The sequence below is a fragment of the Oncorhynchus gorbuscha genome, linkage group LG16 (genome assembly GCF_021184085.1).
Source record: "Oncorhynchus gorbuscha isolate QuinsamMale2020 ecotype Even-year linkage group LG16, OgorEven_v1.0, whole genome shotgun sequence".
NCBI lineage: Eukaryota > Metazoa > Chordata > Actinopteri > Salmoniformes > Salmonidae > Oncorhynchus > Oncorhynchus gorbuscha.
Window position 1 is genome coordinate 47,031,681 of NC_060188.1, and position 18,862 is coordinate 47,050,542.

Sequence of the window (18,862 nt, forward strand, 5' to 3'; positions counted from 1 at the left end):
ATGACATTACTTTGCAGGCTATCTCTGCAGTAGACTGCAACTCCTCCCCCTTTAGCAGTTCTATCTTGACGGAAGATGTTATAGTTGGGTATGGAAATCTCTGAATTTTTGGTGGCCTTCCTGAGCCAGGATTCAGACACGGCAAGGACATCAGGGTTAGCAGAGTGTGCTAAAGCAGTGAGTAAAACAAACTTAGGGAGGAGGCTTCTGATGTTGACATGCATGAAACCAAGGCTTTTTCGATCACAGAAGTCAACAAATGAGGGTGCCTGGGGACATGCAGGGCCAGGGTTTACCTCCACATCACCCGCGGAACAGAGAAGGAGTAGTATGAGGGTGCGGCTAAGGGCTATCAAAACTGGTCGCCTAGAGCGTTGGGGACAGAGAATTAGAGGAGCAGGTTTCTGGGCATGGTAGAATATATTCAGGGCATAATGCGCAGACAGGGGTATGGTGGGGTGCGGGTATGGCGGAGGTAAGCCCACGCACTGGGTGATGATGAGAGAGGTTTTATCTCTGGACATGCTGGTGGTAATTGGTGAGGTCACCGCATATGTTGGAGGAGGGACAAAGGAGGTATCAGGGGTATGAGGAGTGGGGCCTAGGGGCTCCATAGTGAACTAAAACAATGATAACTAACCTGAGCAACAGTATACAAGGCATATTGATATTTGGGAGAGACATACAGCGAGGCATACAGTAATCACAGGTGTTGAATTGGGAAAGCTAGCTAAAACGGTGGGTGAGACAACAGCTAATCGGCTAGCATAACAACAGCAGGTAAAATGGCATTGACTAGGCAACGGGGCCGACAGATAAAACATACAAGCAGAATCGAGTACCGTGATTAATGGACAGTCCAGCGTGCATCAGCTATGTAGCCAAGTGATCAGAGTCCAGGGGCAGGGGGGCTGGCGAGTGTTATCCAGGTTAAGAAAACTAACAATGACTAAGTAGCTGGTAGCTAAATAGCTTGTAGCTAGCTAGCTGGTAGCTAAATAGCTTGTAGCTAGCTTCTGGAGGTTCTTGGGTGTGTTCTGGGTTAAACAAGCTAAACAAGCTAGCAGTTAGCATGCCGAGTTAGCAAGCAAGGAGATAGCAAGGGCTAGAGAGTTAGCCTTTTGAGGACGTTGCGATGGGGTGAGTCTGTTTATTCCTCTTCATGCGGTGACATCGATAGACCGGTCGTAGTCAAGGTATTGTAGCCCAGGAGTATGCTAGGTGCTCTGGCCGGGCTAGCTTCAAGCTACGTGAGTGGAAACGCTAGCCAGGAGTAATCAACCAGGGTTGCTGTTTAGCTCGATAGCTAGTTGTGAAGATCCAGCTGAAGAATGTTCCGTTTGTGGTGGGAATCCGGGGGTAAAAAATAAAAAATAAATAGGTCCATTATGCTCTGGTTAGCGTTGTGTTGTTCGAACTGGCGAGAGCTTTCCGAGCTCTCGCCAGTTCGGCGTGTACAACAAGGGAGTTGTACACGCCGTTGTACGAGATCTTCAGTTTCATGGCAATTTCTCACATGGAATAGCCTTCATTTCTCAGGACAAGCATATACTGATAAGTTTCAGAAGAAAGTCAGGAGAAAGGTCTTTGTTTCTGGCCATTTTGAGCCTGTAATCGAACCCACAAATGCTGATACTCCAGATAATCAACTAGTCTAAAGATGGCCAGTTTCATTCCTTCTGTAATCAGGACAGCAGTTTTCAGCTGTGCTAACATAATTGCAAGAGGGTTTTCTAATGATCAATTAGCCTTTTAAAATGATAAACTTGGATTAGCTAACACAACGTGCCATTGGAACACACAGGAGTGTTGCTGATAATGGGCCTCTGTACACCTATGTAGATATTCCATAGAAAATGTGCAGTTTCCAGCTACAAAGGTCATTTACAACATTATCAATGTCTGCACTGTATTTCTGATCAATTTTTCTGATCAATTTAGTTATTTTAATGGACAAAAAAAAACCTCTACTTTCAAAAAAGCCAGGACATTGTCGTATCTTTGCTATCATTAAATTGAAGACTTTGTTTTTAAACAAATATTCCTGTAATTAGTATTACGCAATTAAACTGAATAATCATGTTACTGTAATTAACTAGGAAGTCGAGGCCCCAAGGCAAGTATTCAGATTACAAAGTTTCCCAATATAACTAACCTTTCAGATATTTTCATATCTGATCAATAGTCGTCTGATGAATGATTTATTTATTTTACCTCACGTTAGTCTCATTCCAAACGTCGTAAATTGTTGGTTATCTGCACGAACCCAGTCTTCACTGGTCATCCATACATCAATTGTCTTATATCATTTATTTATTAATAAGTAATTCACAGAAATGCATAAACAACAAACATGGCAAATGTGGTTACATGAAATGATAGGAGAATATGCCCTAGTGGGCTGAACCGGCATGGCGGCTTGTTATACAAAGGAGAAGTGGGGGTCGACTAAAGTCACTACAGAGTTAATTATAACAATTAAAATGTTAATTCTTTACACATGAACGTTCACTCATTCGGGAACAATTGCAATCAATATATATATTTACGCTCAGTGTGTCGTCTTGATCGCTGGTGAAAAGTTTGTCTTTCGTAGAATTGTCCTTCTCCCTCTCTCCCTGTCTTGGTTAGAGGGGATAGTTCAAAGTGACATTCGTTATAGAATGGATGTTTCGACGGTTGTCTTTCTTCGCCTTCAATGATACCGAATTCCTAGCTGCAGACTAGTAATTAATATCAGACTTGTTCTCATTCTGTCGGTATCGATAGTCTAAGAGTTTAACCACATGGCATGGTTAAAAGATTCTACAACCTTGGTCCCCCTCCCAATGGAGAAAAACATGGTCTGCTGATAATTTCTCAAAGTTGGGTTTTATTCAGAATGGCAGAAAAGGGCTGTCCCAGGATGTCTGACCCTAACTGGGCTCAGGGGCGGTCCTCTGATTTAGTTCAAATCCAATTCCCTTTTTGAGTTTTCCTTCATTAAACAGTTCAAAATCACATTGTAAAATTGTGTAAACAGTATCATATTCACTCATTCATCTTATACAACAATTAGATGTAAACCTTATATCTGGTGCTATTATATAAACAGCGTTATGGTAATGTGGCCACACCATCTCCCATGAGCTTCCCAAGTTGTGACAAACGGACAAGTTCGTAGCTGGATTCTTCACCGATCTTTTACACTTTCTCCGGAACATGAAATTTGTTCGTACCTTAAGTTCTGTGAGGTGGAAGGATTTCCTTTGTCTCCATGAAAAACTACTCTCTATAACTGTGTGTCCATGAGGTCTTCTCAGGAATTTACGACCTCTGACCACAGCAGCCTAGTTGAAGGAGGCAAGGGGGAAGCAGGGAGAGGGGTTGGGGTTGCTATACTCAGAGGTCAACATCATGACAACATTTCTAAGCGACCCCAAACTTTTGAACGGTAGTATGTATATATATATATATATATATATATATATATTATTTCTATGGCACATGAGACCTGTCTGATTCACGCCTCAGTGAGCTAGTCCATTGCAGAGGCCGTGGGGGTGGCACACCAGTATCACTAGTAGTACATTTACCGTTAATTCCCTTCATTTCTCATCTTCAACTTTTGTTTGGTTATGCTCATTTCTGTTAATGCATTCAATGTTATTATTACAGTATTTTACCATTCTCATTGTGGACACGTTATTTGCGGACCGCACATCCTAGGCTACACTTGTGTGGAACACGTTTTGTTTTTTAAATTGGATTTAGGAGCTGTCAATTTATTCATTGTCGTTTGTTTGTAGCGCTCCCGTCAATGTTGCACCAGCTTATAGATAAAAGTATGCCTAGGCTACTTGGCCTGTGCGCAAATGTAGGCCTTTAAATATTTCCATTTGGGGATCTGATAGTATTTCTGATTGTTTTAAATCACTAATATTGTGGAACTTCTCAAATAAATGTTTTCTTCACCTCAAACAGCAAGGAAACAAAGTGTTTCTAGATCCATTGAGAAGGACAATAGTTCCTCAACGTAGCCTATTTTGTGAAAGGGGGGAAAGAATGTCATGCTCTGTTCTGGTGGAAACATAATAAAATAGGCCTATTTAACATGGTTAGCAATATAAGTTACTTTAAAAAAAATGATTAACCACATGATAATGATTTTGAGATATGTAAATATTATTATAAATTAAATTTATCTTTTCCACTATATGTGCATATAAAAATCATAACGGGGACGGTATAAATAGTAAGATAAACTGGTACTCCAAATGAACAAGGTTGCCGACCTCTGGTGTAGCTTATTAGGAGCGTAACAGCAGAATTTGCAAAGGCCAGCAGCAGCGGGAGGAAGAAGGTTGGGAACAGGTTATTTTTCTTCTGGTTAGGCGATCCTGATCTCTGGCTCCCTCGAGTCATTTGTGTGTAATTATTTAATCACAGTGTGCTTAAAGCATCAGTCAAGCTCAGTAGCCTACATATAGTTGATTTTATTAAAACACATATGTGTTTTCTATATGGAAAAATATGTTTAATTTTGACCAACAGTCTACCATTATTTTGTTTAGTCTAGGACAGCCCTATTAGCCAGCCATGCAGGGTGGACATATCCTGTGCTTGTTAAACTAGATTAAAGCCCCATTAACATGGCAGCAGAGATAATGAAGGCCCATGTTATCGGACCTGATGTGAAGAATGTTGCCGCACCACCTTTTGCCCTTTCATGTTGTTCTTGAAGTGACAGTTGTGATTCCCCAGTAGACAGACCACTGTGTTCGGCCCTACCTCTGAAAGCATCTTGTACCTCCTTAGGCATATCAATAACAGCATTGACATGCTCTTCCTTTACCGTAATGACTACTAAAATGCCTGTTTGTACTTGTATTCTCATGTTTCTTTAATTCACATCACAGTTCTTGGTTTTTCAATTATATTTTCGATTATTAACTAAATTATTATTATCACTGCATTGTTGGGAAAGAGCGCATAAAGTACGAATTTCACTGTACTGTTTTACATCTGTTGTACCCTGTGCAAGGGGTGAATGACAGATTAAACTTTGAAATTACTACTGTGATTAAATAATGAGGAAAATGGCACCTGGCAGCTTTTACATTTGGGCCATGCTTCCTCCCCTGGCCATGACAAATAATTAAAGAGGTAAATAAGTAAAGAGGTCAATGCAATGAATATCTGTCTTGTCTGTCATAAAGACAGGAAAATAATGCACCTGTGGGATTTTTGCATTTAAATGTGACGTGTTTTGTTTTCTGGCATGTTCATAGGACCGCTTTTGTGTATATACATTAGCTTTCATACAGTGACTTTCTATTGGCCCAAGACATCCCTGCTACTTTTCATGTAACCTATGCGTCAGTCCATTGTGTATGGTTCAGTCTATTTGTTTTTCTCATTTAATTTCACCTGTCAGAACATTTTACAGAGAGACAATTGACATTTTCTCAGCTTTGTCACTCTGATGTCAGAGTTCCTGTGATCTACAGTGAAAATGGTGTGTCAGCGGAGCTGGTTGCTTTCCAACTGGCAGAAGTCAATATTTCCGATTACATATATGCCCATAGGCCCTAAAGTGGTTATTTACTGCATTAGAACACGGAGGTACGGATTTTTATAAATTACTATAGGTTATAAGAAAAGAAGCTATTTTGTTTTTAATTTTAATTTTATACTGTTTAATTGAGTTGTACATTTGAGCTATTCAGAACAGTGCACCCTCATTCGTCAAGAGTGTTCCTGCTGGGCCCCTGTAACCCTGCTCATGGGCAGTAATTCCATAGATACAGGCTGAAACCAGGCATTATACTATCATTACTACCCTGTGGAAATGCCAGCGAGTCAATCCTACTTCTCATTCTCTTGCACTTTCCTGGCTCACTAAATGACTGCAAAGTGGATTCCTCAAATTTAATGGTGAGAAATACACTCAGTATACCAAACATTAGGAACACCTTCCTAATATTGAGTTGCACCCCACTTTTTGCCCTCAGAACAGCATCAATTCGTTGGGCCGCGGACTCATTGGGGCGTGCTTCCCAAAGTTCTGTCAAGTTGGCTAGATGTCCTTTCGGTGGTGGACCATTCTCGATACACTCGGGAGTCTGTGAGCTTGAAAAACCCAGCAGCGTTCTTGGCACAAACCGGTGCACCTGACACCTACTACCATTCCCCATTCAAAGGCACTTAAAGCTGTTGTCTTGCCAATTGACCCTCTGAATGGCATACATGCACAATCCATGTCTCAATTGTCTTAAGGCTTAAAAATACTTGTTTAACTTGTCTACTCCCCTTCATCTACACTGATTTTGAAGTGGATTTAACAAGTGACATCAATAAGAGATCATAGCTTTCACCTGGATTCACCTGGTCAGTCGAAGTCATGTTTTGTATACTCAGTGTATGTGATAGACTCACACGAAAAACTGTGGAAGCCAGAGGAGGAACATTTTTGGAATGCCAAACTCCTTTTGCTGATGTTCAGGGGTTTCGGGGAGCTTGCTGACACAAAAATGTGATAATGCAGTTGGCCGGCAGAGATAAGGAAAATGGCTGCGGCCGTTTGAAAAAAAGGGCTGGTTCTGTGGTTGTTGCCGGCTACGAGTGCGGCCAAGGTATGGCTGGGAGGTGGCATTTGCAAACTCTGGAGCAGCTGCTATCAGCCCTGACATTTTAGTGCCTGCTGTCCATTAGTGGCACGGTGGCGGTGCCCACAGCACTGAAAGGTGGTGAGCACAGTGCCCACCACCAGTCTGTTAGCATGTTAATGTCAGGACCCACTGGGCAGTTTAGACATTGCTATTAGACCAATCTGAGTCTTTGAAATTATAGTTATTTTCCTCTTGGGTATTCGTGGAAAAGCAAGAGCTGCTCGCTCCTAAAATTCTTGACTTCTGTGCCGCTGTCATTTTTTATGTCTAATATATGCAAATTGCACATTTTCAATATTTGTCTGATGTGAGGTTGAGCCTCGCTCTTTGTAAACTTGGGCCATGTTCAGTATCCAGGAAACTGGAGAAAATGTATTAAAACGGATGAAGTACTACTTGACCTTTTATGAACGCACATATTTGTCCTCAAAACTGATGACAGCCCTTCTGTATGTGTTTTCCAGGTGTGGAAGCGCTCTGGAGCCTGGTTCTACAAGGCCCTGCCCAATTACGTGCGCCCAGGGAAGGAGGGGCAGAGTGGTGCATTTCTCGGACTGCAAGGGGCCCAGAGAGGAGGGCAGAAGATGGCCAAGAGTTCCACAGTCAGTCAGACCTACACATGGGCATACAGCAAAGGTCAGTCATTCACTTAAAATCTATGGGTGAATTTGGTGTCATTGTGGCTTCTGAGACATGCACAGAACTGAATATAACCATCAGTTCTTTATATACAGTACCAGTCAAAAGTTTGCTCATTCAAGGGTTTTTCTTTATTTTGTACTTTTTTCTACATTGTAGAATAATAGTGAGGACATCAAAACTATGAAATAACACATATGGAATCATGTACTAACCAAAAAATGTTTAACAAATCAAAATGTATTTTATATTTGATATTCTTCAGTAGCCACCCTTTGCCTTGATTACAGTTTTGCACACGTTTGGCATTCTCTCAACCAGCTTCAGTCAATCAATCAAATGTATTTTTAAAGCACTTTTTACATCAGCCAATGTCACAAAGTGCTATACAGAAACCCTGCCTAAAATGCCACCCAGCAAGCAATGCAGATGTAGAAACACGGTGGCTAGGAAAAACCCTCTAGAATGGCAGGAACCTAGGAAGAAACCTAGAGAGGAACCAGGCTCTGAGGGGTGGCCAGTCCTCTTCTGGCTGTGCCGGATGGAGATTATATCAGTACATGGCCAAGATGTTCAAATGTTCACAGATGACCAGCAGACCAGTCAAATAATAATAATCAGTGGTTGTAGAGGGTGCAACAGGTCAGCACCTCAGGAGAAATGTCAGTTGTCTTTTCATAGCAGATCATTCAGAGTTAGAGACAGCAAGTGGAGAGAGAGAGAGTTGAAAAGAGCAGGTCCTGGACAAGGCAGAACGTCCGGTGAACAGGTCAGGGTTCCATAGCCGCAGGCAGAACAGTTGAACCTGGAGCAGCAGCATGACCAGGTGGACTGGGGACAGCGAGGAGTCATCAGGCCAGGTAGTCTTGAGGCATGGTCTTAGGGCTCAGGTCCTCCAAGAGAATAGCGAAAGAGAGCGAGTTAAAGGGAGCATACTTAAATTCACACAGGTCACCGGATAAGACTGGAGAAATACTCCAGATATAACAGACTGACCCAACCCCCCAACACAAACTATTGCAGCATAAATACAGGAGAGATCGGGAGACACTGGCCCCGTCCGACGATACCCCCAGACAGGGCCAAATAGGCAGGATATAACCCCACCCACTTTGCCAAAGCACAGCCCCCACACTACTAGAGGGATATCTTCAAACCACCAACTAACTACCCTGAGATAAAGCAGAGTATAGCCCACAAAGATCCCCCCACGGCACGAACCCGAGGGGGGCGCCAACCTGGACAGGAAGATCACGTCAGTGACTCAACCCACTCAAGTGACGCACCCCTCCTTCAACGCAGATACCGATTATTGGAGGACCAAAAAAGCCGATACCGATTAATCGGACGATTTTTATATATTTATATATACAGTGGGGCAAAAAAGTATTTAGTCAGCCACCAATTGTGCAAGTTCTCCCACTTAAAAAGATGAGAGGCCTGTAATTTTCATCATAGGTACACTTCAACTATGACAGACAAAATGAGATTAAAAAATCCAGAAAATCACATTTATGATTTTTTATGAATTTATTTGCAGATTAAGGTGGAAAATAAGTATCCTCCTCCTGTTGTCTATTCTATTTGCACAACAGCATGTGACATTTATTGTCAATCAGTGTTGCTTCCTAAGTGGACAGTTTGATTTCACAGAAGTGTGATTGACTTGGAGTTACATTGTGCTGTTTAAGTGTTCTCTTTATTTTTTTGAGCAGTGTATATACTTTGAGTTCACAGTAGGCTATGAAGAATTTTTATATATATATTTATATATATATATATATTTTTTTTTTATATATATATATATTTTTAAATTATATATATATATTTTTTATTATATATATTTTTATATATATTTTTATATATATATATAATTTTTATATATATATATATATATATATATATAATATAAAAATATATATATTTTTATATATATATATATATTTTTTAAATTATATATATAATTTTTTTATATATATATATATATATATATATATATATATATATAAATATATATATTTTTATATACATATATTTTTTTCATTCAATGTTTAATTGAAAAGTGTAATAGACTGCTGAGATGTTATTCAATAAATATGTTTTTTCATCTTTTCATTTTATGATTCAACATATTTTTATGTGCAACCTAATCCAGTGATGGTCATGGATTTTCGGTTGACGGTTAGACTATTGTTATAGTTTTCTATTCTTTCTGTTTTCTGTTCTTTTTGGGGGGTTCTAAAGAAATTAATTTCCAAGAATCTTTGTGCGCTAATATTATAGGCACATTTATTTGGGGCTAATAATAAGTGGAAACTTAAAACAAATTAGCCTATGCAATCACAATGGCCAATGCACATTTCACGCACCCTGGATCTCAAAGCTATATCAAATATCTTGGTTGTAAAATATGGGTGAACTGGGATGAAAGTAACATGCCCATTTTACGCAGATGACACAGAAGGACGTAGGGAAGTCAGAACGTTCCTAATGCAGAGTACGAGCTCCCTGTAAAAAATTGCCCAGTCCGACCATTTTTCAGAGAGTAACAAACAAGAAGTGGTTTTGTGCAGTGTAAGTAAAGGTTTGAAACATTAAATATTTATTTTAATTTAACCTTTTATTTGGCCAGTTGAGAACAAGTTCTCATTTACAACTGCAACCTGGCAGTTCGGGTTCAAACGACATCAGGAGGGCTAGCTCGGAACATTAACAATGGACTTTAAAGAACTGATTTTAGCATTAAAACGGCCACGGGTGTGAAAGATTTAGCAGACTGCTGGTATTACACATCTGGCTAAAAGACTACTGTAGCTCTGCTGGAGTCACTTTTTTTGATAACTTTGACACCTTCTGGAAAAAGGAGATACTCTACAGGAATGAAGGATTCCATCCAAATCATCTTGACTCCTGGACTCAAGGCTGCGTTGAAACAATGACTTGTAAATGATCCTAGACCATCTCAGTTAATCCCTACCATTGTGACAATGAGTCGTCATAATGCTGACAATGAGTCATGATTTTAGGGGCATTGGCAAACACAACATAAATAATTTAATTTATGTACCCCTAATTGCACTGAATACATCTGTTTATCCTACAGCTATTGTAAGCCGTAATCATGAGCCTATAAACCGGAGTTACACGGTTAGCACTGAGGCGGTGTGCTATAGTAGTATAAAACCACTTTATGCAGCTCACCTTGAACTATCAGCTCCAATGTAAATAACATGAGTAAGTCTACCTCTGATAGGCTTCTCAGTAAAACATTAAAAACTATCAAGCATCCCAGAAAAATGCTAAACAATAGCACATATTAACATGTGTAGCCTAAAAAACAAGGTCCATGAAGTCAACAACTTGCTTGTAACAGATGACATTCATATTTAGATTATCTCTGAAACTCACTTAGATAATAACTTTGATACAGAAATTCCAACAGAGGTGGTGTTGCGGTCTATATTCAGAACCAGATTCCTGAAAAGCTTAGACAATCTAATATTAAGTACTGTTGAAGTAATATGGCTAAAGATTCATCGGCCTTACCTAAAGCCCATTCTTGTGGGAAGCTGCTATAGACCACCAAGTGCTAACAGTCAGTATCTGGATAATATGGGTGAAATGCTTGATAATGTATGTGATATCAACAGAGAAGTATATTTTCTGGGTGATTTAAATATTGACTGGCTATCATCAGTGCTTCTACACCTGCATTGCTTGCTGTTTGGGGTTTTAGGCTGGGTTTCTGTACAGCACTTTGAGATATCAGCTGATGTACGAAGGGCTATATAAATACATTTGATTTGATTTGATCAAGCTGCCCACTCAGGAAAAAACTTCAAACCGTAACCAGTGCCTGCAACTTGGATCAGGTTGTCAGTCAATCTACCAGGGTAGTTACAAACAGCACAGGAATTAAATCAAAAAACATGTATTGATCACATTTTTACTAACGCTGCAGATATTTGCTTTAAATCAGTATCCGAATCCGTAGGATGTAGTGATCACAATATAAAATCGATCACACCGCCATGCAATTTCCATAGACAAACATTGGCAGTAGAAGGGCCTAACTGAAGCGCTCAGTGACATTCAACTTGGCACCGTCATAGGATGCCACTTTTCCAACAAGTCAGTGTGTTACATTTCTGCCCTGCTAGAGCTGCACTGGTCAACTGTGAGTGCTGTTATGGTGAAGCGGAAACGTCTCGGAGGTGATAGTCCACACAAGCTCACAGAATGGGACTGCCGAGTACTGAAGCACGTAGTGCATAAAAATCATCTGTCCTCGGTTGCAACACTCTCTACCGAGTTCCAAACTGCCTGTGGAAGAAACATGAGCACAGTAATTGTTTGTCGGGAGCATGTTCTCTCGAGTGATGAATCATGTTTCACCATCTGTCAATCCGACAGACTAATATTGGTTTGGCAGATGCCAGGAGAACACTACCTCCCCGAATGCATAGTGCCAACTGTAAAGTTTGGTGGAGGATAAATAATGGTATTTTGCTGTTTTTCATTGTTCGGGCTAGGCCCCTTAATTCCAGTGAAGGGAAATCTTAAAGCTACAGCATATGATTACATTCTATATGATTCTGTGCTTTCAACTTTATGGCAACAGTTTGGGGAAGGCCATTTTCTGTTTCAGCATGGCAATGCCCCCGTGCAGGTCAATACAGAACTGGTTTGTCAAAACGGTGGGGAAGAACTTGACTGGCTTGCACAGAGCCCTGACCTCAATCCCATCGAACATCTTTGGGATTAATTGGAACGCTGAATGTGAGCCAGGCCTTTCACCCAACATCAGTGCCCGACCTCACAAATGCTTTTGTGGCAGAATGAAAGCAAGTCCCCGCAGCAACCCTTCACAGAAGAGTGGAGATTGTTAAAGTAGCAAAGGGGGGACCAACTCCATATTAATACCCATGATTTTGGAATGTCCACATACCTTTGGTCATGTAGTGTTTGTCATATTTTTTTAACCCATCTAGTGACTAAAGGATAGCATAGGTTTCATGCTAGCTAATCTTGAGTGTTAGCCTGGGAGAAATTACAGGAGAGATGGCTATGTCTGATAGTACCTGTACATATGTTGAAAGTAACAAGCATTACAAACCTGTAACTTGGAGATAAGACATATTGTGCACTTTTCGCCAACTCCTCCTTTTACTGCTTTATCCTCAAATGTATTTTTTTCTCTCCAATTGCGTCCAAAGGAACTTTGATGGGAGACTGAACAAAAGCAGACCCGTGTTTTCAAAGTCTCCTGTCTTGTCGGCCTCTTATCTTAATTGGACAATTCCCATGGAAGACTGAAGCTCTTTTAGAGAAACGAGGTTTAGAAATGTTTGTTCTAACGTGTGTGGGCAGCTTCATGTCCAATATCTCCTCCCTATACAACAGAAGGTGAATCCATTTTCTCCATTTTGCCTTGTCCCTCCCAGTTAGTCTTTTGTTGCCATTCATCTTCTGTGAAATTGTCAAATCTGATAACATGACAATGATAATAGGGAGATACATCATCATCAATCTATTGTCTCTGTGGAGCTGTAACAAATCCTATATATTATTTGCAGTCGTGCTTTGGATGCACCTTACAAGTTTGATAAAAAGTTAACAGTGAAAGTGGACACGGTTACCCTCACAGCTTTATAACCCACAAGGTCAACCGTTGTCACTGAAAGTATTATTGCCTTAGAACGTAAGACTCCCTTTCTAAGGCCCCATCTATGTTCTCTATGATGGTTCTCAGGGCCACGCTCCTTATCTGTGTGATGCTGAATGGCTAGCTGGGGGCCTCGGAGCACCGCTATATCACATATTTGCTATGACTCACCTAGGAAATGAAGAAACAGCCTTTATTGCAAGGCCACAGATGTGATTTGTATCTGACCATGTTCGTGAGCCATTCTAAAAGCACTTGTTGCTGCATTTTCCTCAATAAATATGTTTGTGTCTCTCCAATTTATTTTCTATCACAGTGCTGTAACTGGAGCTGTGTATTTATTGAATCCCGAGCGAAATCCGTATGTCTGAGATATGGAGGCTGAGCTTAGTTGATATCACCCTGTTTTTGGTAAACAGTTTGTGCCATTATTAGATTTCAACATTCTATAGGCTTGAAGGGCCACGTGTTTTAGCGTGCCGTTTATGCTGTACATGTCTGGTGCCTGCTTTCCGACATTAAATCCATGTTTTCAGACCGTTGGATACATGTATGTTCACTGGCCCCAAAATGACAGTGAGAAGTGAAGCCCCTCAGTCCACTTTTTAAACTGCATCATATTTATGACAGCATCTTGAAAGAGCAAGAAAATGTGGCCTACAATGGTTGGTTGTCTGGAACCCACTGCGTTATTGGTCCCTTATTAAAAATAACGTGAACATCAAATACTACCTGAAATACTGAGCAGCTGGTTGCAATTTGCCTAACCCTTGCAAATAAAGAGAGCACAAAATAAAGATTTATGTTAAATAAATTGGGTGTGACACAGATAAAACCCAACCATCTTTTATTCATGATTCAATTAAGTAGTTCAGTGCAGAGGTGTGTGTGTTCTATGTGTGTGTGTGTGTGTTGTCTGTGTGTCTGCTGCATAGCTCAGTATACAGTACACGTTTGTGCATATGCTGTATAGTTCGATACACATCAACGGTGTGTGTGTCTCTCCTTAATGTATAGTTCACTACACATCTACCTGTCAGTGTGTGGGCCTGTGGGATGTTTAAGGGGATTACCATAAAGACTCCCTGGACACCAATAGGTTTATGTTATCAGCTCTACTGTCATGGTCATTAAAGGGATGGACTCGCACTGAAACATAACCTTTCATACAGCTGTCTGTGGAGTCACACATGTAATTATAATCATTAGAATATAAATCATACACCCAGTGTTTTAGACTGTATTTATATACTGTCTACTGTTATTTCAAATGACAGATAAAATACATTCCCAAACCATCACCTCTTGCTTTTCATCTGCACTTGAGAAGACAACACACACACACACACACACACACACACACACACACACACACACACACACACACACACACACACACACACACACACACACACACACACACACACACACACACACACACACACACACACACACACACACACACACACACACAACATGGCATTCAGTGGATGTTCCTCAGAGGAGGAAAGGGAGGACTAGTGCTTGACTTGGGCAGGAGCTTACCGGAGCTAAGGACCAGCACCTCAAATGTCCTACTGCTTGAGGTCCTGTTCCTCTTATACAATATTAGATCAAAAGTAATGTGGACCTCCTGCACCTAAGTATGTACATTACCGGCACCCAAAATGAGTACCGACACCTATTTCAGTCCAAGTCAAGCACTGGGGAGGACCATCCCACTCAGTGAATTTCAGAGTTATAACATTAGAAAAGTTACCCTTTTTTAGAAAAAACTATGCTAAATATATTATTGTCACCAAATAACTGATTAAAACACTGTTGTGCTATGAAAGTCTACAGTAGCCTCAACAGCAATCTGTAGGGTAGCATCATGGTGTAGTCCTCCTCTGGGTACATTTTCTTCGATACAAAACTTAGGAGGTGCATGGTTCTTACCCCCTTCCATAAACTTACACAGTAATTATGATGGCATCTGGAGGATGTCCTCCAACCTATCAGAGCTCTTGCAGCATGAACTGACATGTTGTCCATCCAATCAAAGCATCAGAGAATGAATCTAGTACTGAAAGCATAAGCTACAGCTAGCCGTTGATCATGACTCTCAGTTCCATTACATTACACCTAAGAGTCATTGGACGAAGGCTTCTTCTGTACAGGGAGTTTTGTTAAGTGTAAGGACCAACCAGAGAGTGAACCTTTCATTTTGCACAGACATGCAACAGGATTGGAACAGCATCAGATGCGGGTAACACAGCGACACGATCATTAATGCTGAAGCAGGGAACAGAGCTGGGGAACAGACAGATATAGGGGAGGTAATAACACTGGTGATTGAGTCCAATGAATCGCTAATGCGTGTGACAAGGGAAGCTGGTGGTGGCAGGAGTGCGTAATGCTGGGCAGCCTGGTGCCCTCGAGTGCCAGGGAGGGAGAGCGGGAGCAGGCGTGACAGTTAAGAGCCCTGACTCTCGGTCTGAACATTAACACGCATAGCTTACGCTACGGTTTCGGAAGTGTACTGACATTATCTTTCATTTCAGTGCGAAATAATGATAAAGGTTAAATTGATACACACCTTTATAGGATTAGTGTTCCCACATGGCTATATCTCCATGTTACAGTGCATGTTTACGGAAACCGGATGCAAGACTTCCTGTGCTAATTAGCTATCTGTGTCTCCTAATACCTGTGTGTAAACGTAAGACTGATATCACAAACGTGTTGTCACTGAAAAATACTGACAGCTTTTTAACGGTGTTAATGCAGCCAATTTTAGACTACTCAACAATTTGACTCCGAGAGGAATGCTTTTTATGTTAGCTAGCTGGCTAAGGGTCTTCACCACTCCAACTCTTCCAAGTCTAGGTAAGCTTTTGGTTTTTATAAAAGTTTTAAACTTTATGCTAAACTGCTAAACTACGTGCTGTATACTACTGCTTGATTGTACATTTGGATTGTGGGTTTACTAACGCTTTAGTTGTAGTAGCTATGTTGAGTTTAGCTAATATGGTGATATAGGCTGTGTTGCACCGACCGCCACTGATGACATTACATCACATAGCATAAGCTATAGGCTTGTCACGTTCGGGCCCACTTCACATGTGCTTTCCGATAGGCCAGGCTGAGTCATGGTACGCCATTGTGGTCCCAGCAGGAGCGTAGGGGGGATCAGATGGTGCCGGCAGCTGCGGCTGTGACCCCCATGAACCACGGCCCACCGCCTCGGTGCAGGTGAGCTGATACTGTGTAGCGGGGGAGGGGTAGTGCATAACGCAATCTTGACACTGTGAGACTCCAGCAGGTGTAAAAGCTGATCTGAGTACAGTTCTTAGGAGCTAAGGAAGCATGCAATGTGACACCGCACTGCGTCAGTGGACGGTACAAGGGGACTTTTCAGGGGTGTTGCACTATAAGGGTGACATTTTCATAGAGCAAAATAATGTTGCAAAGTGCAAAAATGATAATCTTGCAGTGTGATTTAATTTGAGACTTTGCTCTTACAAAATGTCCATTATAAACTAATAATTAGGAAAAACAGGAAACTATTTATGCTCATGTATGTATCATTTAATCACACATTGTTGGAGAAAAGTATAAAAATAAGTCAAATTGCAAGATTATAATATTTTGCACTTGGCACAATTGTGTTGCACTAGAAAAATGTAGCCTTATATCCTGTTCTGGAGTGATTGGAGTAAACATCTTACTATTTTATGAACTACAGTATAAAGTTTCGATATAATAAGACTCAGTATAATGAGACTCAATATAAATGTGTCTTCCACATGTATAGTAGTGATTTCCATGCATCTACACTCTTAGAAATAAATGGGTTATTTTACTGTCCCCATAGGGGAACCCTTTGAAGAACCCTTTTTGGTTCCAGGTGTAAAACTTTTTTCTAAGAATGCACCTGTACACTTCTCTAGTGCATATATAACATGGCTTGAAATTAACCAAATGAGTGGCTCTCAAAACCAATTCCAGCCTTGTTTTGTGAGTGGGCATGCAGTGATACAGTATCTCTCCCTACCTAGACAGAGTCATGAAGGGCTCTCATCAGGGAAGTGTGAGATTGAGCCCTGAGAGCACCAGGACACACACTGGTCTGGCTGCAGTACTATTTACAGCTTTAGACGGGGTCTTGTGGCTGTTGCACAACATGGAGAGACACTGGGCTCTAAAGATAGGGAGATGATTCACTGTCTAACGACTGGCTCGGCTCAATAAAATATAGACCAGGTTGTAACACTTTTTTCGAATACTGCGGATTTGTTTTTGGAGGACGGGTTTGTTTTACTTGTTTGGGTGGATGTATTTTTTATTAGTTGTGTGTGTGTTTGTGCATGATTGTGTGTGTGCATCTGTTTTTTGTTGTTGTTGGTACAAGGCACAAAACTAGACCTTTTTACTAACCAAACAACAACCATGTCCAAAATAGCATCTCATTAATTATTCATAACAACATTAACCTGTGTTGTTTGGAATCGGGCATAGAAAAAAACAATTTTGATTGACCTCGCCCTACCCATGTAGATGAAGGGTGTCCCAAATAGCGCCATATTCCCAATGTAGTCCACTTCATAGGAAACAGGGTGTCATTTTTCTGGGGTTAGATTTCGGTTGGCTCTGACCATCTATCAGTTCTTTGACCTCCACAGTGACGTGCCCCGAGCTAATTTGAATTCATGTTCACGGGTTAATCAGAGAGAATTTATGTAAATCCCAAAATGGGTTTCATTAGTGTGCCTAAAATTATGTATTTGGCAGTTCTTACTGAGTAATGGTGATAATGCCCCGCAATTGCTGGGTTCATAGAAGGCAATGGGTGGTTATTTTAGGATGAGTGGGTTTGGTGTTGACATGGAGGGAGAGAGAGGATTGCTCTGTCTCTGGACAATACCTTTGGAACTAATTTCAGTCAATAATTTTAATGGGATATTCCCTCTGTTTTCTGTCGAGGGGGATCCCATTGAATGTGTATTTTGAACAGTACTGTGCTGTAAAAAAGTGTACTGTAATATCTTTAATCAGGTCAAGTGAACCTGCCCCACATCCATTATCCTTTTATCTGATTGCTGATCTATTTGCGCACACACACACACACACACACACACACACACACACACACACACACACACACACACACACACACACACACACACACACACACACACACACACACACACACACACACACACACACACACACACACACACACACACACACACACACACACATAGTCAACACTAGTGTTTTATTATATTCAACTGCGCTACCCAAGACACTACTTCATACTTGACTTAGCACATTCATTAGCCTGTTGTGTACATATCAGGATATTACTATGCATTCTACATCTCCTATTACTTGCTATTTTTGATTTGACTCTTTTTATTATTGATTTTTGTACTGCATTGTGGAGGGAGCTAGCACACATGCATTTTGCTCTACCTTTTATGCCTGCGTAAACTGTGTATGTGACAATATATTTGATTTTAATCGCAAAACTGTCCAATCTCCTTGCCTTTGTCTTTAACAGTAACAAATGTTTTAGGTCAATGGCGTTGCATACCATTGCTCAGAATTATTCTATAACCCTGCCACATCATTACCATCAATAAAATGTGCTTTCATTGACTTGGGTGACAATCTAGTCATTTCCCACTAACCAGATGAAGCTCTCTCACTAAGTGGTGCACCTGAATACTAAGTACACTATTTGGCAACTAAAAGGGGAGGCATACAATCTGTTATTCAGGATAAACACGGCATAAATTCACACTGTGTGCTTTCTTACACCGAAACCATTTTGACATCACACTTTGAAGATGATAAATATTGAAAAATACAGATGGATGTTCCTTGCCCATGAGTTGTGCTTCAACTGAGTTGTTCCGAGGCA

At 40.8% G+C, this 18,862-nt stretch overlaps 1 protein-coding gene across 2 annotated transcripts in view; it reads left to right on the top strand.

Annotated features, from left to right (window-relative positions):
- LOC123999706 (double C2-like domain-containing protein beta) overlaps positions 1 to 18,862 on the top strand; it is a 323,615-nt gene that overhangs the window by 63,182 nt on the left and 241,571 nt on the right. For both annotated transcript variants that reach the window (XM_046305710.1, XM_046305711.1), the window contains exon 6: positions 7,115 to 7,286. In XM_046305710.1, the coding sequence (XP_046161666.1) occupies positions 7,115 to 7,286 (172 nt within the window). The remainder of the gene's footprint in view (positions 1 to 7,114; positions 7,287 to 18,862) is intronic.